The 23,576-nt window shown below is 35.1% G+C and overlaps 2 protein-coding genes across 4 annotated transcripts; both read left to right on the top strand.

Annotated features, from left to right (window-relative positions):
* Positions 1–2,659: 2,659 nt before the first annotated feature.
* LOC123534872 (monocarboxylate transporter 13-like) lies at positions 2,660–21,745 on the top strand. Of its 3 annotated transcripts, XM_045317326.2 has the most exons (7): positions 2,660–2,872; positions 6,864–7,634; positions 8,696–9,643; positions 14,823–15,499; positions 16,112–16,255; positions 19,486–20,256; positions 21,125–21,745. In XM_045317326.2, exons 4-7 carry the CDS (start codon positions 15,307–15,309, stop codon positions 21,406–21,408), a joined length of 1,392 nt encoding a protein of 463 aa, XP_045173261.2. In that variant the 5' UTR covers positions 2,660–2,872; positions 6,864–7,634; positions 8,696–9,643; positions 14,823–15,306; the 3' UTR covers positions 21,409–21,745. The 3 variants fall into 3 exon arrangements, with proteins under 3 accessions (XP_045173261.2, XP_045173263.2, XP_045173262.2); XM_045317328.2 differs by lacking the exons at positions 2,660–2,872; positions 6,864–7,634; positions 8,696–9,643 and adding an exon at positions 13,007–13,267; XM_045317327.2 differs by lacking the exons at positions 2,660–2,872; positions 6,864–7,634; positions 8,696–9,643 and adding an exon at positions 13,007–13,314.
* LOC128546090 (monocarboxylate transporter 13-like) lies at positions 2,680–9,030 on the top strand. The gene is made up of 5 exons (XM_053518937.1): positions 2,680–2,872; positions 6,428–6,559; positions 6,864–7,019; positions 7,518–7,634; positions 8,696–9,030. The coding sequence occupies exons 1-5, from the start codon at positions 2,680–2,682 to the stop codon at positions 9,028–9,030; spliced, it is 933 nt and encodes a 310-aa protein (XP_053374912.1).
* Positions 21,746–23,576: the final 1,831 nt, after the last annotated feature.

Genomic DNA, 23,576 nt, shown 5'->3' with positions numbered 1-23,576 from the left:
GTGCGTGCAAACCCAAGGTTTTTATCTCTTTGTACCTGTAACATGTGTAAATAGTCTGCTCAACCTGGAGCAAGAGGGTGTGGACGGTAGCATGGATTTTCGAACACAATAGATATTGACATAAATGAATGAGTACTAACCTTCCTTCTAAAAACAAATGCTCTAACATGAATTTTAAATACACTTAATTTCATGACATGGCCATACAAATTTAGTACATATACTAACCTCGGTACCAGTTTAACTCTGCCGTCCCTTTTCGCTACTAAAGGTCAGATAACCGCCTCTCAAATTAGTTTATACACGGCTAACTGTCTAAAGAAAAGCTTTCAGACAGCCAGTGCCACAATGAAATCTTTGACCAAGGATGATGAAAAAGACAGAAATATGATTGCCATTAGCGTCCACGTCGCCGGAAGGACGTAAGAAACGTGCTTCCAGAGAACATAGAGTTGTCAACACTGCCACAGTTGGAACATTAAAGTATGCCCTGAATCCGTGCTAGGACTGGACGAACGGACTCAACAAATAAACAGGCGGTGGAATTTAATAAGTTCGAACTTAATTTGAGACACGCCGCATGTTTAGTTTTCAATATCTTAGAATTATACGATACACTCTCTTACAATTCATGGTAAACAACTGTTACTACTTTGACAGAGCTGCCTTGACAGTTGTCGTCTGGTCAGTTTTTATATGAGTACTTGCTTGAAGGATTCTTTAGGTTTTTCTATTATATATGCGTTTTCTTTCTTTTAAAAAGGCCTGTTTTTCGTTACCAGCACGCGTACACGTAAAGGATTGATCAAGCCGGGGTTATGGATCCAATGTTGTTATATTTTGGGATCATGGAGTCCATTCAATTTATGTATACTAGAGTTCCGCTTAAGCCGGTGCTAGGGGGCGTGAGAGGTGTTGCATATTTCATTACCTCTCATAAACAGACTTAACCAAACCGAGTCTGCTATTATTCTGCTTGGTTGCATTCTTTGCTTCTGAACTTTAGGATGTTTTTACGGATTTTATTACTTTTATTTACACTGTCCTGTAACTTTAAAAAAAGTGTGCGAAATTAAGTTTAACATCCAAGTGTTTTTGTCATAACTGACTTTAATAACCCGATCGAGGATCCCATTCTCACTTGACCGCGGACCCAGTTACCATTCGACCGCGGACCTTTATTTTTGTAATATTTCTTTTAAGAAAAAAAACTACATTTCAATGATATTTTGCGAATGCACCTTAAATCAAATTCATCATATTTGGTCATCGTTATATTTGCTTTTTATCATGTAATAATCATATGCACTCATGCTCTTGTCTTAATGTAAACTTATACCATAGTATCTTGACAAAATGATAGATTGTGTTATGAGATAAGATCTTTACTTGAAATAGGTATGTTTATTAATGTTGCACCTATGATACGAACATGTCTTTTATATAAATATTAAATATTGAAACGCATTAGAAACACAGCAACTTCAAATCTTATTTAAAAAGCAAATCAAAATATAGACAGTTGCATTAATATAGATACTTATCAACTCAAGACTTGGGTTTTTATTTGTTTTTATCTGTGTCACAAATGACATATTTCAAAGAGCTTATTGTAACCGTTACGACTTATTGAATATTATGTCAGATTGTTATCGTTAATCATGTTTTATTAAAACAAAAACAAAATAAGCATAAAACAGTGTGTCCAATTACTTTATTCTTTTGCGGAGATAACAACAAAATCAAAGTTTGCAGTTAGAGAAATATTGTTAAGTGTATTTAAAGGAATTCGATGCACAAAGGCGCGTTACGAAGATTTAAAGTTTTCGTTTTACATAACGTTATAAGAGATCAAAATTAAAACTTACACTCTGTGGCATTTAATCATCGAACAATATAAATTTGTGTCCTATTCATGTGGTTATGGATTATACATTTAGAAGCATTATGATAGCAAAAGAAGCATCATTAGAGAATTTTATGGAATAATCTGAAGGTGGGGATAAACCTCTCGGTCGTGAAGTCCGCTCCTCATTGTGTTCTTTCTTTTGGCACGAATGAACAATTATCGTAGCGACATGCACATTAATTATTTCAATCATATAAATGCTTCGTTTAAATCCATGCTACTCTATTTATTCTAAGTACGGAAAGCGCACATACAGATATTCGTGTTGCGTGAATGTAAACTACTTGACGGTATGATAGAGTGTTATATGTGATGATAATATTATGTTAATAAAAAGAAAGCATTATGCAAAATAACTTAAAAAATTGTTAAATGACACGTGCGGTTCATTTCATAAACATGAACTGTGAAACAGGAGAGTAAGAAATGCGTACATTCAAATTTCGCTCCTCTTATGAACAGCTGATAATGTGGCAATGTGGTAAATAGAAAACGTTAAATGGAAACTAATTTGTGAGCAAGCAATAATGTATGCAATAAAATTGTACGGGGAACTTACTGTTCCTTTTGCTTTTTCACGTTCAACGTTCATTTCAACGTTATCTTATTAGATAAGTTTTATAAAGGATATAGTAACAAAAGTAACACATAAATTTCTTAAGATAAAAGAAATGAATTTGTCATATGTAGATCATGAACTGGTAATGGATTGCTTATTACATTGTACTTAAAAATAAAATAAGTGTAGAATAATTGCCGTCTTATGGAAAATGTCCCAACCAAAACGAGATAGCACGTGGAGTTGGTTGGTACTGTTTTGTGTTTTGTGCTGCCAAATAGTTCTCGGTGGAATATGCTTATCGGGTATACTATTTCTTGTTATATTCACAGACGTGATAGACGTCAGTCCGGCGGAAGCAGCATGGCTCTGCTCACTTCCAGTTACTATATGGTTTATTTCCTGTAAGTATCTTTTACTTGTATCCGTTGAATTAAGGGAACTGTTTTTCAAAAATGCAGTATGTCGCTCGGATTGCAAAAACGCAAAATGTTTTGCAGTGTGCAATCCGCAATTCGAATTACAAAATGAAACATTAATGTGCATTTCACCAAATAAATGTTACATTTCGAACTGTCAAATAATGTTCAGTTTCAAACTGCAGTCCAACTTGAAGCCTGTGGGGATGTATGCTAATGTAAAACTATACGGATATATTCCGTGACTGCTCTATAAATTATAAAATATTTCTGTTTAACTGTTTATGAATGGGGTTTTGTGCAAGCAACAAAAGCATTGACTTTCCTTTTAACCAAATCAAATAAACATCCCCAGCTTTTATTATATTTGACTGGCTTATCGTAGTAGATTGCCCCCCTTGAAAATTATCCGATATTCAATATTGGTTTCCGCGCTGATATTACTTTGAGCAATAGATTATATAGGAAATTTATTTTCAATGATTAATTTCAGATATGTGTTTTGGTTTGTGAATATTTTACCAGATATGACAGTATACATCAATTTCTCCTCTTCAATTTGATGTGAAAATATTTATTCTGACTTAACATCTTCTTGCTTCCAATTGTGTTTAAAAAGTATCACCATCACTTATATTGAACATATAGTGAAAATCACTAAAGTTTTCAATTTCTTTTACTTTAGAGGCAAATAAATTATATTTTCCAAAGCATGACGATTGACTTTATAAACAATACAATAGTATAATTAAAAGTGTAATAGGGTAAAGGCTTCTTGCTTCCATTTAACTTCAAAGTGTATCAAGAAATAAAAACTTGTGGATTTGTTAAAGTTCTGATGTAACTAAAACGATGTAACGATTTACGGAACTGCATATACAAACAATTGACGTACGATTCAATATAGTCTTTTGAAATAAAAATGTTCATAATTGTCTCATAGTCAAAAAATAGAAAAAAATATTAACAGAACAGAATAGAACAGAGCTTTGTTTTTCACCAAACTGTTTATGAGAACAATACGAATCAACATAAATTACTGTTTTTCTGACTGAAAGCTAAAATCTTTGGAATATTGAAACATTCGACGACAGGAGAAAAACTACGCCAAGGAATAGTTTTCTTATGAAATGGTGTAATTTGCAAGTTAGGCGCTCCTTGAAAGCTGGTGAGTGTGGGAGAGAATGTGTACATTTATTTAAACAAAAGATACAGCATGGTTTCCACGCTTTGCAAAGAAAGGGTGAAATTAACAGACGCGCAATATCATTTCTATTTTAGAAATGAAATCCAAGCTTGAAAACAAACAAAAAATATATTTATAATAACGTGCTTTCTGTGAGTTTGCACGGTAGGATTATCTCTCTAGTACGACCTACATTTTTGTCACGGTTTGTTCGTGGAAAGCATGCAAAATAGCCACCTTTACAGCCGAAGACTTTAGTTTACATGGATAAATTTGATTTCATGATTGCATTGTATAGTATGTACAAACACATATCTGAATGGCTTATTTGATTTATGTATACCAATGATTATACAAGACGGTAACTAAGACACTATAGATAAATAGACAAGGTGAATCAGAGCTAATTTTAAAAAAGATGAGTTCGGATCTCAGTGATAGAACAGAACAGAACAGATATTTTATTAACGTATACAATACATGTATCTTGTTAATACAACATGCAATTATACATATAATACAATGCTGATAGGAAAAATAGAAACCTAGGATCAAGGCCAGTTAATAAAACGTGTGTGCGTGTTTTACTAACATGTGTGTTTTCTAATTTTGTTAAATTGCTCGGTTTTTTTTTTCGTTTTTTCTTTGCCATTGCCTGTCAAATACAGTATTGTTTAGTTTATTACTTTATTTTATCACGTTTTAAAGAGTAAACTTCTAGGCGTGAAAGTTAAACAAAAGTACCGTTATATGGACAAAAACATTCAAACAAAATCGGAATACATGTACATGTATCTTCACACAAGTTTCGTTTTTCTCGAGGAAAAACTTTTATGCAAGTTTTTGTGGGAAAGCTCGTTTATGAAATAATCCTCAGATTTCAATGTTTAGCGATATTCAACGTTTCAAAAGAAAAGAAAAGAAAAGAAATTATTTAATGTTTTCATTTTCTGTTACATGACAACACGAATTTTGCAATATCATAAGCTAACATAATAGTTTCTTTTTTTACAGAAATGTTTTATATCTTTACAAGAATAATGTTTCTATATGAATCTATAAACAACATGATTTATAAAAGCTGGCTACATGTTTTGTAGCTTTCTATGGAGTAACATGCGACCTTAATTTCCATGTATAACCCAAAGCAAAATTTTAGATCAATGCCAAATCCATGACAAAGAATTATTGACTTGGGCCATGACTTGAGCTAATGTAAGGGAGACAATCCAATATGAAGGGAATTGCTTTAACACAGTCAATAATTAAGGGAGAGAATTCTTGAAAATTCTCGTTAAAAGCTGACCATGGCTGATAAATCCAACAGATTTAATGTTGAATACTTTTGATCATACAGTTCTGTCAAAACTGAAATTTCAAGAACTAATACTATAGGTCTTACATGTAAATATTCTCTAATTTTCAATGAATAGATTGCACCTTGGAATCTGTATTCCTAAGGAAGCCATCTAATGATTTTTTCTACAATATTTGGCTACAGCCAATCAGATAAAAGACGTAAGTTCGTTACAAATATAGGTAATGTACACGTATTCAAAGGCTTGCCGTTCAGTAGTCAAACTATAGCACAAAGTCTGAAGGACCGATGGTCAACAGATTTGACTTTTGACCTCTATGCCATTAAATGTGTTTTATTACATTGCATAAGAAATTGATTTTCATATTTTTATTTTTGTGTCTTTAATTATTAGCCCAGTAAACATGTGTTGAATAAACACCTGTCAATTTCCAAACCTCTCTACAAATTTAATTGTATGACAAAGTCTGTATCTGAATTGCTCATCCGTTTAAGATAAACTATCCTGTTGGTCAGACTCAGAGCTCATTGACTGACTATACCCGCATAAATGTACAAACAGTCGTCGGCTATTAAGAGCTTTAATTTCAAAGAATCAAATTTAAACTTCACCCTGTCCAGCTGATTGTTGCATGCTACGTTTTCTAATTTATGTATGAAAATTATCTTTGTAGATTTTAATGAAAGAGTCATGTTTCAAATACGTGGTTTTTTGATATTATATCACGCATAAAATTTAAAATATTTCAAAACTGAGCAACAGAGGTGTCCGTTTCGTCAGGACGTACAATCATGGCCCCAGAGAGAAATTATTTAATTTGTCATTCACACATTAATACTTTTCTTTTATCTTTCGTTCATATTGTTTTTTTTGTTTTTTTTCATATAGTTTCTGCAACAGCTGCATACTTTCTTCAAAGTAAACACATTTTTACTACATTTGTAACACCAATGTACACGAAAGTACAGGAAGGCAATCAGTGAGGAAAATAGTTTAATGCCAAATTACCTCATATGAACCTATTTTGTATTTCAGCACCAATCGGTAGTCTTCTAACCAACCGATACGGTTTCCGTGTATGTTCATTTGTAGGTGGTATCCTGGCAGCTGGCGGACTTTCATTGAGCTATTTTGCTACAAGCTCAAAGCTCCTTTTCCTTTCCTTTCGTATGGCTTTTTAACAGGTATGTACACACTACTCTTGCCATTTTTACATACAGCTTTTTTGTATGCTGGTTTGATGTTCACACTACCTTAGTTATTAAATTTGTATTCAGATTAAAGTTTCCATACATAATTAAATATATATCACATCCTTATATTTCAAAAGCTTTTAGTCGTCTGGTGAAACATTATTATTTCGACTTCTTTTGATCTCGCATAGTGGCATGTTTAACTAATTACTAGAATTTTTTTTTCAAATTGTTTTATCAGCTTTGTTATTTACATATTTGCTTTTTTGCTGTTTTAGGACTTGGACTTGGCATAAATTACAACGGGTGTATGTCAGCAATTAATGTATACTTCGATACCTACAAGACCCTAGCTACCGGCATTTCTTCAGTTGGCCACAATCTTGGTCTTATAATATTTGCTGATATCATTGTTTCATTGGAGGAGAGTTTCGGTTGGAGAGGGATGATCCTTACTTTCGGTGGAATAGCGTTCAATCTTTGTGCATGCGCAATTGTCATGTTTCCTATAGAAGTTCTAAGTGAAACAGACAGTGATCATCGCTCGCCTGTAAAGATGAGAACACAAGCGAGAAAGAAATCCATAAACTTTTCTGTTTTTAGAAAACTACCATTTGTTTTTCTTTGTATAAGCAATGTGTTTATGAATTTCAGACGAGGAGTTTATATTTTACATTTGCCTTCCTACTCTAAAGATGTAGGCTTCAGCTGAAATGATTTTGGAATAGTGCTTATGGTGTATGGAATATCGAATATTGTTGGAAAAGTGTTCTTCAGCTTTTTAAGGCATCAGCCACAAGTAAATGTTATCGTTGTATATACGCTGTCACTCTGTCTATCTGGCATATGTATGGGTCTTACGCCAGTATTTCTTACCCGAACTGGCATGCTTGTTTTAGCAGGACTTGTTGGATTTTTCTTCTGTGTGACAGGGGCCTTAATTAACGCAATAATTCACAAAATTGTCGGATTTAGCAGATTTCCGGATGGAGTCGGAATGTCACTACCCTTTAAGGCAACTGGAAATCTCATTGGTGGACCAATGGCAGGTGAGGACTTGTTTTTCTCTTCTATGAGAGTATTCCGATTAAAAAAACCGCAACAACGCTTCTCTCAGACCAGCCACTTGATTCTGAATTGTATTACTTCAACATATTTTGGATGCCTTATTTTGGCGTTATTCATGCGGAAGCTCACTAAATATATCATAAACAGTGTCACATTGACATGATATACGAGAATCAACCGTTAAAGCTTGATGACGTCATTTTTATATGATGTCTGAGCCAGATGGCAATACTGTTAACGGTCTGGTATGTTTCCTATAGTTGAATAAATAGTGAGAGAATAAACTCATCATGCCAGTAATGTCATGGTATTTAGGAAATCCAATACTTGGTCTGAGATATGTCAAAAAGATCAGTAAAACCACAGATTCAGACTAAAATTAAACATGTCTTGTCAGTGTTGTATAGTTAAATCCATCTGAGATAAAACGAAGTTGACTATTTTATTCTATACATTATTGAATACCACATTTATTCAGTTGTCGACTAAAGAAAAATTATATGTCTGCAGTTATTGCCCAAATAACGTCCGTCACCTCAATTGACCTCAGTTGTGTGATATTAGTCGGCAAAACTGTAGAGAACAAGATAACTAAAACAATTTGATGGAAATATAATGCTTTATTATTTTGCTTTGTTGCATTCTATGCTTCCAAGGGATCTTACAGGTTTTATTTACTGTCTATGTCGTGCGAGGACGTAAAAGTCTTCCTGCACACGGAATCCGTGTTGTTATATTTTCTGGTTTTTTGAGATCATGAAATCCATCCAATATCTGTGCAATTTAATTTCTCATAATCCGGTGCTAGTTAGCATTTTGCATTACCTCTCATGAAAAGACTCAATCAAATCGAGTCTGTTATAATTTAGCTAGGTTGCATTCTATGCTTCCAAAGGATCTTCCTATTTATTATATATATTATTATCTATATCATAAAGCACCAGAAAGAATATTTACATGTTTCCATCATTTTTCAAGAAATATTTCATATGTTGAACCCTAATTTCAATTAGGTTCACCAGGTTACTTTGTATTATTTCAGGTGTTTTGCTGACTATGACGGGAAGTTATGCATTTTCCTTTTATCTGGCTGGTGTTACTATGGTTTTAGCAGCGTGTCTGATGGTACATCCTATCATGCACATAAGGCAACGAGAAAAGAATCATCAAGCCAGTAATAGTTATCTTGTCAGTGAAAAGGACGTGGAAATATCTGAAACAGGAACATTTATTGGAACCCAAAAACCTATAAGAGAAATGGAATACGAAAGACAGCTTAATATAGAATCGAAATTGATAGACATGGACATGGCCGATAGAACATTTGAAGTGATCCCAGAGTTAGAAAATCATTACGAACAGTGCCCTCATTTATAATAGAAGGCAACCTCTACGCTACAACCGCAATATCAACGTGTTCCACATCAAGCATCAAGCTTAACCGAAAAGTTTGTTTTATGTTCGCATTTCAAAAGTTGAATGTCTATAACAGTATACTGATAAAAGCATTTCTTTCAAACTTTCGAGCGAATTTACTATTGAGATCTTATTCTTCCATGGATTAAACCAAACTTTAACCACTTTCAGATGTTATGATGAGCCAGTTTACGAAACAGTTATAAAGTAATTTGTTAGAAAATATTGCATATTGCACTAAATGTCCATAGCTGTACACAAGTTGATCAAGCCCAGCTAGTAGGCGCAGACGCCTGGGAAAAGGTTCTCGGTGATGTTGGATTGCTCGAAAATTTTGGGCAAGGGTCGTAGTGACTTCGGTGGGCTCGGGAGCATAGGACATCGGTTGCGATGACGATGGCTGGCGCGGAAACGTGGGAAAATGGTCGTTTTTTGACGTTTTGGTGCCAGGAAACATGAGGCAAATGCTGAAGTGACGTTGGTAGGCTGGGAATGTTAGGAGAACTATCGTAGAGACGTCGGTAGGCTCGGAAACCAGGGGCAAGGGCCGCAGGTTATTCGTAGCTTATGTAAAGTATGCACTTCTGTAAATCTGTAATATTTCATAGTTCATGGTACTCTAAATCATGTGAACATCATGAAGAACGACCGCAAGGGAAACAAGCGTACTCAGTTCCGTTTCAAAGTTTGTTTTGTTTGGTTTAATGTCGTAACGACACAACTATAGGTAATTTGGCGACTTTCCAACTTTAAAAGTGGTGGAAGATCTAAGGTGCCCCTCCATGCATTATCTCATCTAAAGCGGGCACCTGCGTAGAATTACCGACCTTCCGTAAGTCAGCTGGTCAGCTGGATGGCTTCCTCAAATGAAGAATTAAACGACCCAAATGAGACTCGAATCCACACTGGTGAGGGCAATTGATTCTAAGTCAACATCCTTAACCACTCGGCCACGGAGTCCCTCCCCCCCCCCCCCCTCCCCCACTCCCCCCGCATACTATGAACTTGCCTAGATTGTACTCGCGAAGGAGCCATTTACGTTAATTATCCTATATAATTACATGAAATATACTCTATTTGTTTTTAACTACAATAGATATTTAATACTTTTCCATGCTTTTAAAAACATGTTTTTAGGACTTTTTGTTTTTACATTCCTTTCTTGATCTTTATTCATATAATTTACGGAATTTTCTATTCACCACTGTCTTGTTCAACGTAATTCAAGATTTTTTTTGCCCCCGAAGGGAGGCATATTAGTTTTCAACTGTCCGTCCGTTAGTTTGTTAGTTCGTTCGTTCGTCACAACGTTAACTTTTTGCATGAAAGCACTTTACTCGCGAACCACTGCATCCAGGACCTTCAAACTTCACATGCTGATAGTACTTATTGCGTACACGACCCCTACTGACTTTGGGGTCACCAGGTCAAAGGTCAAGGTCACAGGGGCCAATGTTAACTTTTTGCACGAAGGCACTTTACTCGCGAACCACTACACGACCCCTACTGACTTTGGGGTCACCAGGTCAAAAGTCAAGGTCATCAGGTCAAAGGTCAAGGCGCTGCGGGGGCATTTGTCACCATTAGTGACAGCTCTTGTTGTACAAATATATTAGTTAGATTATAAACAAAACAATACTATATTTTCTCTAAGCCCAGGTTGTTTCACGAAACTTACTTGTGACAAAGTTAGAACTTAGAAGTAAAGTGATTCACGAACATCATTTTAAGCAGATTCATCCTAACTATTTGGTTATGCTATTCTTAGAATCTGAACCGAACAAAAATGCGAAAGTTTGTCCGTCCTAAAATGAATTAACAACACCAATGTAAACGGATACAAGTTATATCTTACGAAAAAAAATGTGTTTTAAAAATTCCGTGCTTAGGAGTCAAGTTAAGATGAAACTTTTGAACTTTTATGAAACAGGCTCCAGTGTTCATTATAATAATTCAATGGTGTTTAATACAATTATGTATTTAGATATGTTCATTTCTTCCGGCCCGGTGTGATTCTAAAACGTTGCAACCCTTTCGCCAATTCCATCTAACTAAACATTTGGCAAAATATTGTCCCTACAAATATATATAAAATAAATTTTATGGTTATCCATATTATGACTAATGATACATATATATTATCAAACGCATGCTTAATTGCAAACTGTTTCATATGTGAACATTTAGGTTGACACTATTGTTAAATATGCCAGTGTTAGTTAATAAATACTAAGGTAGAATATTAAATTAGTAACTATAGTAACACGGCCAATTCATGGGAAGCGAATCTTTCACGCGAAAATCCTAACCTTATAAAAGCATATTTTAAGACACAAAATATAAACATTTCAGGCTACTCTGATTTCCGATTTATTAGAATTCAATGATGTTTTCAATGTTATAATAATAATGGTGATTAGAAAAAATACGTCAAGAATGTGGGAGCTTACAAGAAGTTGTAATATTAATTATGTTGACTATTTAATAAGATAAATTAGATGTTTAAAGTGACTTTATGCGCATCTTACTGCACATACTGTGTTTTGGAGAATGTTTTATAAAAGCAATTTTCGGTTACTGTACATTTAAATGTGTTAAATTAACGATAATGCCGCATAAGTAATTGAAGTTGATGCTTTAGAAATAAGGTTATCGGACAAATGAAATTAAAGTTCTTTTCTGCAATCTTCTACGCAGTAATTTCCCTTACCTAAAGGTAGAGATTTCTATAGTTGAAGGGAAGCAACTCCTGCATGCAGTTTGACTTTTCAAAAAAGACTGCCCCAGTCTAAATAAGAAAAGTCATATTTGGAAAGTTATTATTTCGTACTGGTAACAGGACGAGTTTGGTTTATTGGGTTAAAAGCTATAATTCTCTCCACCCTTTTTACACACACATCTATTTCAGCTGATTTTTTACTTGAAAAATGCTCATATTTCCACTTTAATGATTTAATTCACTTCTCTACAACACGTGCATGGTATACGTTAACATATATTGAATTATAAAACGATAATATAGTGGACGCATCTTGACCCCGATGGTTGACCTTTGCATTATAATACATAATAAGGTACAACCTATTATTGAAAAGGAGTGTACGTAAAACACATATTGCACGAGAAAAAGGAAATATAAATGTGTGTAAATATAAATTAGTGTATTGGAAAGTTTTAACTGATCAAATGTAAGTATATATACTTTGATACTGCACTGTATACAACCTAATTCCATATAAATATACACGGCTACCCTAAGCACCTTTGATTTCTACAATGAAATAATTGATATGAATAATCAGCCTAAGGTCAACTATCGCGGTCAAGTTGCGACTACTATAACAAGGTTTAGATCAAACTTGCATACGTACATTCATATGAAATACTAAGTACGTTTGTTTGTACATGTAATTACTTGTAACCAGGTATTCATACATATATCAGATTTCAATAAGAGTAAAATAAAAGAATGGTGCGGTGATAACAACGAACTACGGTTGTAACAGTCACTATAATAGCTATCTATTAATTAACTTGTGTTTTGTTGTAATAAAGATACATCATAAAAGTGAGAGGCACAAAATCTGTTATATCCAATTTGCGTTAGTTTAAAGATATTGAGAACATCTAGATCATCACCGACCAGGTGTCTGAAGCATTATACTTAGTTATATAAACTGATACCTGACGTACAATTTTTCTGTTAAGTTAATTTTTGGTAATGAAATATGATAACCATGCTAATGTCCTAAATACTACACACTAAATATAAATTATATGAGCCGTGCCATGAGAAAACCAACATAGTGGGTTTGCGACCAGCATGGATCCAGACACGTAATCTAAGCCGGATAACTTCTGACTGACTGTTTGATTTACCTTCTATACTAGTTTCCCTTGCGTTTCACACCCAATCTTTCTGCAGTCTACATGTGCATGTATGTGATCTTTGTTGTATTTGTTTTTCAACACAAGCACGAAATATTGAACAATCAGTGGGACGTTTCAGATGCAATTCAACTTGTTCTTTAAACAAATTGAAAATGTTTAGCTGGTATTATCCAGTGGATTGGATATCATTTCGTCTGCCAAAAACAATGGAAAGGACAGCACTTAGTGTGGATTATCGATAAAATACTCAACACGGCGCTTAAATCGTGTAGAACAATGTGCTATATCGTGTACAGTTTATCAGTCAGTAGGTTACGCATTTCCAAATGTTCTGATTTATCCTTGGTTGCTACCGTACGTAATGTATATTTTAATCTAATCCTTTCTGTTTGTTTTGTTTTAGTATAAACCACCATAAACCATTGCAGTGGGCAATTTTAGTTTTAATTTTACCAAAAGGTCATTTTTGTCATCACAATGATATTTGATATTGTTGACATTTCAATGTTTTTATATATTTCAAAAACTAGCCTTGAACTGGGCCTAGGGAATTAGTTTGAAGATCTGTGAAACAGTTCCTTTTTAAATAAACTTTCATTCATATATCAAAATGGGCAGAGGATGTTTGAGGTGATGTAATTTTCAGCTTGTAATTTTGTCAACAGTAATAAAAAGGTGACTTTCAAAACACTATGAAAATATTTCAAAGACCTATTGCATTTTAATGACATATTTTGGCACTTCTCATTGGTTCTTCTTAAGAAGTTGGTTTAAGTCTTCAAATTTACAAAATTTGAGGTAAAATTCATGAAACGATTTCACAAAAGAAATGGAAACTGTAGAATTCGTGTTTAATTCATTGTCTTTGAATTACAGTCATTTCTTGCAAAACATTTAACACATGCTTTGTATTCAGAGCAAAACGTACATTGATCATATCTAGATCTGAATTGAAAATTTGGTACTTTATAACTAATCAAAGTTATAAACATCATTTTTTCTTCCTTGTTTCATGGGGATCTGATTACAGCTATTTAGTAAGGAAACTGGTTAACCATTTGCCTGCTGGCGCCAATAGATTCTGCCTTTGCGACCAGTGCAGACTAAGATCAGTCTGCATGTTCGTGCACGCTGTTTATGGTCTTCACTGTTCACTATTCAGACAGTAAATTTTCAGTGAACACCCCTTTGAATAATAAGTGGTAAGGCCCAAATTGAATGATGGACCAGTCCATTTTAGAAATTTAACAGGGTTAATGATATGAGGAAATAATACCTTATGCGTTCGACTTACTTCTGTTGCAGTTGTAAATAATTACGTTTTACAACTTAAGCACACTGCATCAATTGTTTGGTATGTTTACTTGTTGTTTAAACTATCTGTAGATTTGATTCTTGGAGTTATCTATGGTTTTATTTATTTTTCATCTATTTCAATTGTGTTTTAAAAAGACCCATCATTTTTAAAGATCGAACGTCTGTATTGAAATAAATACTGCTGTAAAAATTAGAGCGTCTTATAAGATATATCTGCATTTTCCTAATGTTACAGTTTTATTCTGGTTGATATAATATAGTATTAGTCTTGATTTAGACTTAGGTCATAAATTCCATTATCCGGGGCACAGGATGGCTGGATAAATGGATGGATGGCTGGCTGGATGGATGGATTGATGGATGAATCGATTGATGGATCGATCGATTGATGGATCGATAGATAGATCGATCGATGGATCGATCGACAGATCGATAGATAGAGGTCATGTTTAAAGTAACTCGGATCAAGATCACATCAAGATATCTAAAGCTATGCATAGATAAAATAATTAACATATCATTTATCTCCAATTTGTCCTTTTCAGACGCAGCTTCTACAATCTGCAAGGAAGGCTTGAGCGACCTGTGAAGTTTCCACTTTTTCTATTATTTATTCAACAACTATTAAGAGGCAAATGTCCTATGGCATTTCTTCAGAGTTCAGATGCGAAGGACTTGGGACACAAAGGTGTAAGCACGGGTGGATTAATATTAAAGTATGTGAACGATGAACCGGGAAAATCAGGCAAAAATCCACAACATGGCTTGTAATGTTCATGAAAATTATGCTGCGTGTGAGAATGTTGGTTTTACGCGACTATGTATAAACGGATGCTAATTTTACATCGCCTCGTTAATTACATTTGCAGATTTGTTATACGATCTTAGTAGGATATCAGTAAAATATTTACATATATGCATTAGTTTTATGCAGTGACATTTGTAGATATTATTTCAAAAATTGACCTTTACATCTGCTATGGAATAGATGAAACATGTATCATACATCGTACGAATAGAAGAGAGGAGATGAGAGAACCTAAACGAGACAGCGCGTGGAGTTGGTTGGTATTGTTTTGTGTTTTGTGCTGTCAGATAGTTCTCGGAGGGGTATGCCTGTCAGGCGGACTATTTTATGTCCTATTCACGAATGTGTTCAGCGCAGATCCTGTGGAAACTTCCTGGCTATGCTCACTCCCAATCACTATGTGGTTTATTTCAAGTAAGTGCATTGTGAATACGTTATATGTAAATAAACGTGCTAAAATACCGTTTATTTCAAGTAAAAAGTACATTCTGAATACGTTTTATGCAAATAAAAGTGTTAAAATACTGTTTATTCGAAGTAAGTACATTGTGAATACGTTTTATGTAAATAAAAGTGCTAAAATACCGTTTATTTCATTTAAGTACATTGTGAATACGTTTTATTTAAATAAAAGTGCTAAAATATCGTTTATTTCATGTAAGTACATTGTGAATACGTTTTATGTGAATAAAAGTGCTAAAATACATCGTTTAACATGAAACTCGATGTCGTTTTGCAAGGGATATGATATACTGAATGTTATTTGAACTGATTATTGTAAGAGTTATTTTCTGCACAAAACTCATCTTTATGTGGTTTGTAGGAGGTTCAGGTGCAATAAAATAATTAAAATATAATTTGTTTTAAATGGCAAAATGCAAATGAGATAAGCATCTATAAGGTACAATCTAAGCTTTTAATGGAATATATAATATGCTGTAAGAAATTAGTTTAACTATAAGTAAGAAAATATTTTGTAAACACATTTTATACTTCTCCCTAATGAGAAATAACTGTTTATTTCAGCACCAGTTGGAAGTATTCTAACGAACCGCCATGGGTATCGTGTGTGTTCGTTTGTTGGTGGTATTCTGTCAGCGTGTGGTCTTTCCTTGAGTTTTCTTGCAACAAGCTCAACGTTCCTCTTCTTGACATATGGATTTCTGACAGGTACATGTATATTAACCTCTGATTTTTATAGAGTGTCACAATATATATGTTGCTATACGAAACAAAAATGGTGCAGTATTGGGTTTTTGTGGCATTTTGATTTTTGCCGGTGTAATGAAGTATTTCGACCCACATAGAATAACGACCCCCGGTCATTATTCTATAGAAAATGTGACTCCTTTCCTGTAAAATATTGACTCCCCTTATAAAAAACTGACTCCCTTTGAAAACTCTATAGAATAACGACCCCACGGTCATTATTCTATACAAAAACTGACCCCTCCAAGTAAAAATGCTGACTCCCTAAAGACGACTCCCTTCGAATCTCATAGAATAACGACCCCGGTTATTATTCTATAGAAAAAGTGACTCCTTCCATGTAAAATACTCACTGTCGAAATTACTACATTCTAACTCTCATACAATATCGATTCCCGGACATTATTCTATTTAAAAAAGTTACTCTTTCCGTGTAAAACACCGGCTCCTAAAAAGACTTTCGACAATAATATCTATTAAAAAGTGATCCCCACCAAACCTAACGGACAATTTTACTAGATCTACAACTCTAATACCTTCCATTGCCAATAGTTAACATTTTGATTGTACAACTACTTCTGGTGCCGCTACTTCTATTGCTATTACTACATGTACTTCTTCTTTTTCTACTACTACTACTACTACTTCTACTACTACTACTACAACTGCTACTACTGATACTACTATACCTGCTTCCACTAATACGTCTTCTACATCTACCTCTTCTTCTCCTGCTGCTGTTGTTACTGTCACTTATTCCTCTGCTGATGCTGCTACTGCAACTCTCACTACCACTGCCACTGCTACTACTACTACTATTGTTGCCGCTACCGTACTTTACTGCCACTGCTAAGTATTGCAACTTCTATTAATACTAAGTTCTATGCTAACAGTTTCTTGTGCACTTTTCTTCCGAAGAATAACTTCATACCGAAGTTTGCAGGAATTATTGACACTGGTGTGTTTTGTGAACGTATTGTGAATTGTTATTTTCCTGAAAAAAATGTATACACCAAGATACAGCGTCTAGAAATAGAATCCCTTTTCCCGCTGCGGAATGCTCTGATTTCTGTGTCAAGTGATGGTATCTGGGGCTAATGGTCAAACGGAAGGACGGACGGACGGACGGACAAGGGCAAATCTATATGCCCCCCTCCCCCGAGTGGGGGCATAAAATGCAGCAATTAGGCCTTAGATACATGAGTTATCACTAAATTTGACCAAATGACCGGAGGTCGTTTTTTTATGGGAGTCAATATTCTTTGTGAGGTTCAGTTTACTTCACGTGGGGGAGTCATAGTACTATGATCTGGAGGTCATAATACTATGACCGGGGGTCACTTTTCTATAGAATAATGACCGGGGGGTCAGTATTCTATGGGGGTCGAAATACTTCATTACACCGTCACGTGGACAGTGTGCTAAGGGTACATTGAAAGTCTATATGTAAAAGAATCAAAGATAATTCTTCGCATCAAAATTTCTATTCATATAGAACGTTTTTGTTAGTTTTAAACGTGTCAACGATGCATGAGGCTAGCTTGAAAAATTATCAAGTGATGGAATAAGTTTTATGATATCAATTTCAAATTGCTAATTCCATGTAAAATAAAATTATCGCCTACATGTAATTTTGAGTTATTCGGTGGTATATTCAAGACGTTAATGATTGTCATATCATACGAAATAATAACTCTAGGAATGAATAGTGTCATTCTGGCTTATCAGATCAGTATGTACTTCATCAGGTTTATATCACGTATGCAGGGACCAAAAATGCATTAACCGTAATCACATACTTTATTGTCAAACAGTCGGTAGGTAAGAGTATCTGCTATGTGATATTATCAAAAAGAGCGTATGTTTTCAATTTATATAATAGATGTCATTTCACCGCTCTTTTGATACAGTGAAAGCGGAACATTATTTAGTTGTAATCTGGACAGACGCAGTGCAATCTAGCTTATATTTATACCAACATTTAATTTTTTACAAGTAACCCTTTGTAGTTTGTCAAATCAAATAGCTTTTGTTTTGCACATAGAATTTTGAATATATGTTTTAAAAATGTTCATCTTTCATAATTTGACAAGTTAAAGCATAGAAAAAGTTCCTTTTAGGGCTTTATATATTGATCATCTTGTAAAATTTTGGTTGCAATATCTGTTTTAAATATTGGTCATCAGTGTGTGGAACCCAAGAGTCGGACACATGGACAAGAACATTCTACCTTAGTGATATTCCGTATCCCCCCACCCCCACCCCGTTTAATCAGGGAGTCGGTGGCGCAGTGGTTAGCAGGTTGGACTACAACGTCAGCGTCAGCGATCCGGGTTCGATTCCCGGACCAATCCGAGTTCGATTCCCGAACCCGGATTGATTCCCGGTTGCGTCTGATATCCCGACTAGTGTTCAGTGCTGGGTGATTTACTTTAATTGGTACTCTTTCCAACAGTATCGGTCTAGACTAGATGCTGGGGAGGTAAATATGATGCCTGCAGTGGGCTCCGCTGGAAATATGTTGTCGACTACCCACGTTAAACAAGAAACTTTACTGATTTTTACAAGGGTTCTTTAAATACAAAAAAAAAATAAAATTCTGGAAAAGAACTATGTTGTTTTATACTGCCTAACAATGTCAAGTAAGTATTTACGCTAACATATATTGTTAAATCCAACAACAAAGTAAATCCCTTACCACTTTCAATTAAGTAAATACGACAATAAGAATACACTGGCTATATACGTTGACCCTGTCAGTAGTGTTACATTCGATGCGTGAATTTGATGCGCAAAATTAGAAGGTCGCAATGAGGTTATTTTCACATATTGACCATGCATTCGAAGGTAACGATAATATTCAGTTATTTACATGTAAATTTGCTGATATATGTCTACCTGTTTGTACACATGTTATGCTCTTCAAGAATAAAAGAAATAAAAGAATCAATCAATCGTCGTCGGATTTAGTAATATGTAATCCACGGAGCGCGTTCAGTCAGAGAGTCGCCTCAATTATGAAATAACAATTTTAACGTCAGAGGTTATTTCTAAGGTCACAGAGTTTGATTGCCCAGCTTGTAACGACAACAGCTTTCGAGGTCATTGCTCAGTCGAATGTGACTTACCAACCCTAAGTGTTTCTTCTCAATAACCAGCACCAGATGAGATTTTTTAAATTTTTATTTCAGGGCTTGGACTGGGAATAAATTACACTGGATGTATGTCGGCACTCAATGTGTACTTTGATAAATACAAGACAGTAGCAACTGGTATTGCTTCAGTTGGCAACAACATCGGTCTTATCATATTTGCTTATTTCATTGTTGCACTGGAAGAGAGCTTCGGTTGGAGAGGGATGCTTCTAATTATTGGTGGAATAACGTTCAATCTTTGCGCATGCGCAGTAGTGATGTTTCCAATAGAAGTTCGCTTTGATACATACAGTAAACATGATTTGAACGAAAAGACGACAAGATCACTCCGAAGAAAATACATCAATTGTTCAGTTTTTAGAAAAATGTCGTTTGTCGGTTTTTGTGCAAGCAATGTATTTTTTAATTTCAGTCATGGAATATATATATTACATTTGCCTTCCTACTCGAAAGATGTAGGCTTCAACAGAAATAATTTTGGAACAGTGCTTATGGCTTATGGCATATGTAACATTGTCGGGAAGGTGTTCTACAGCTGTTTAGGGCATCATCCACAAGTAAATGTTACTTTTGTTTACACTATATCACTTACAGCGACTGGAATATGTATGGGTTTAACACCTGTGCTTCTTACCCGAACCGGCATGCTTGTTTTAGCAGGACTTGTTGGTTTTTTCTCTTGTGTAACAGGGGCTTTAATCAACGCAGTTATTCACAAGATTGTCGGATTTAGTAGGTTTACGGATGGAGTTGGTATGTCATTGCCGTTCAAAGCAACTGGAAATCTCATTGGTGGGCCAATGGCAGGTGAGTATTTGCATTGTGTTACTATAGATATTTAAAAAACAAGAGCTTTCAATGAGACGATAGTATATTTCAGAATAAGCTGTGTATATTCAATCTCTGTTTTACTTGTTTTTGCCTGGTTTAACGTCGCACTGACACAATTATAGTTCATTTGCGCATTCCAGTTTTAATAGTGGTAAAGAACCCAGGTGTCTCTTCGTACATTAATTCGTGGGCACCTGGATGGAACTATTGACCTTTCTTAGGCCGGCTAGATGGCTTGCTCGCATGAAGAATTCAACTCCATAAGTAAGGCTCGAACCCACAATAGTGAGGGGGTGTGACAAAGTCATTGACCTTGACCATTTGTCTACGGAAGTCCACACAGTCGCCATTTAAGCTGAATTTCTAAATATCAATGAAGACTCAATTCTCGTTAATATTTTAAGCTATATATCTCGACTATTGTTCACCTCAGCGATACAAGAAAATGACAAAAGATAACACTGTACTGAATATGTTTTTGGAGGGGTAGGGTTAACGTCGCACCGACACTATTATACGTCATATGGCGACTTTCCAGCTTTGATGGTGGGGGAACACCTCCATGCATTATTTCATCACGAGCGGGCACCTGGGTAGAACCACAAACCTTCCGAAAGCCAATTGGATGGCTTCCTCGCATGAAGAATTCAACACCCCGAGTAAGGTAAGAACCCACATCGGTGAGAGGCAAGTAATTTGAAGTCAGCAACCTTAAGCAGTCGGCCACGGAGGCCCCTAATCATGATATGAACAAAAATCCTCATAAAGTACACTTATGTGTCATATATGAAGTATAATTAACATGGTGTTAAAGCAACCGTGATGATGTTAATTTCTTTTGCAGGTTTTTTGTTAACAGCTACCGGAAATTACGCAATTTCCTTTTATCTGGCGGGTGTTAGTATGATTTTAGCTTCATGTTTATTGGTGCATCCAATTGTACATGTATGGCAAAGGGAAAAGGATCATCGGACTAGAAATATAAACATTGTCAGTGAAATGGACGTGGTGAATTCGAACAAAGAATCAATTCATGGACCTGAACATTCTATAGCGGATCTTGACAATGAAACGATGCTAAATTCAGAGTCAAAATTTATAGATCTGGACAATTATGACAGAAACTAATGAAGTGACTGGAGATTAATCCTGTTAGCCACCAGTTTATCAAAATAACTTAAGTGAAACAATAAAACATTGTGAATAACACTAATTCAAGGCCTGAAACCCATTACGGCCTTTGGCCTTTAAAGCTGCTCACTCACAGTTATTACGAAAATTATCTACCTGTTCATTTTAAATGTGTTTGGCATAAAATGCTGAAGGAAGAGAGTTACTTTGTTATTTCAAGCGACACAAACGACGTTTAAACCTCTGATCGCTTTTTATAATATAATTTGAGGGCACTTACAGGTAAAACTGACATTCATTGAGAACATTTATAACACATGTTTGCAACCATGGTCCGTCTCTCTACACATGTTATCTATTAGTCACGCCTGTATCCTGGTATTGGTTTACGCAATACATGTATTTGACAGAGGTTAAGCTGTAAAGACAGAACACGATTATACATCATGTACGCTGATGTACAGAAGAGTGATCTAAATGAAGTGAGTAGATCTACAATACTTCAACATTATTATAACTTAACGATTATATTCATCAATAAGATTATATTTATTAGGCTGATGTATTTATAAAATATCTAATTTAACAACAATTGTTAGTTTTCTATCTGCATTTTTCTAAAAATATTACATAGTTACAAAGTCGTAGAGAATGTTTTAATCATATGCTTCCATTACTAGTAATACTTTTATCAGTAATTTATCAAAACTGTTTTGCATTTGTATTTAATTTTAATAAAATGATAAACAGTAATTATGAAACACACGAATTTATTATATTCCAGGTGATACCAGGACAAATGGATTAGTTGTGTTGAAGATTTTGAGACTACAGCCATTAAGATTCACTGATTGAATTACCTGTTGGACTTACTGTTGTTATATATATAATGTTATATTTACTGATACAAGATACAGTCATAGATCCATGAAATAAAGATTAGAAAACGAATGCTGATTGCTCATTTTCCGCGGGAAGTTCCTTTCACGTACATCTGCATGATAAAGTTAAATTATAACATAGTTCACCAGAATGACAAAGTCCTTGATGAATAACCTGACTGCATATTACAGAGCCCAGTATAACCCATATCATATCAAGCCCCCTTTACTTCTTCTTTAATGCAATTTCCTGAAATACTGTTGAAAACGACGCTAAAACCCGAAAGACAGAAAGAAAGAAAATTAATGTATCAGCCACACCACCGTATAGCGTTAACGGACGCCCAACGTATAGAAAAATTGAAGCAGAAAGTTATCCGGCGACGAAAGGCATCCCCCACTGCTGCTCGGTGCTATCGCGATATGTGTGTGGGGCGCATAAAACGGATAATGACCTCTAGATTAACACACATATACAGAACGAACAACTTTCATTGACGGACATTACCGTACTAGTAAATGACTTGTACCGCGTTAAACGTAAGCGCAACGCATGAGAAACTGACAAAACGTTCTTCGAACGTTTGACGAATGTATTGTCTGTGGTGGCTGATTTCTGCCATTTCATGTGTTCGTGTCGGCGAGGCGAAATGTCGAAGTAACGAAAACACGAAAGGCGAAATAACGAAATTTCAGAGGCGAACACACGAACTTTTGTATTAATCACTTTTCGTATCGGCGGCTATTAAAACTTCGTTATTTCGCGTTTAATGTTTCGTTACTTCGAGTATTCGCCTCGGAAGGCGAAAGGCGAACACACGAAAGTTGAGCTGTTTTCGACCTTTCGTTACTTCGACCCGCCGACACGAACACACGACAAATGTTTCGTGTAGGGTCTGCCTTAATACACTATACTAATGGCGCAAAATGGGGCATAATGTATATATGAATTTAATGCCAGAACTGAAATACTTGAAGAGTGACATGTTTTATTGCATATGAAACATTTTCTATCATAAATTGAGAAGATTTTTTGTATAAATGGTAAAACACAATATCTAGATTGCATTCAAAGTTCAGGTCGGCGTAATGATATGCCCCGTAAGACTGACAGAAGCATAATGTATGTACAAATTTAATACTAGTGACAAAAGAAGGGCGACAGCACGAAGTTTTGATACCCGCCGACACGAAAAGTTATTAATACAAAAGTTCGTATGTTCGCCTCTGAAATTTCGTTATTTCGCCTTCAATGTTTCGTTACTTCGTGTATTCGTCTCGAAT

Source organism: Mercenaria mercenaria, chromosome 12 (genome assembly GCF_021730395.1).
Source record: "Mercenaria mercenaria strain notata chromosome 12, MADL_Memer_1, whole genome shotgun sequence".
In the NCBI taxonomy this organism is placed as follows: Eukaryota; Metazoa; Mollusca; class Bivalvia; order Venerida; family Veneridae; genus Mercenaria; species Mercenaria mercenaria.
Note: the sequence above shows the minus strand (reverse complement) of the source record. Positions and strands in the feature narration are given on the sequence as shown.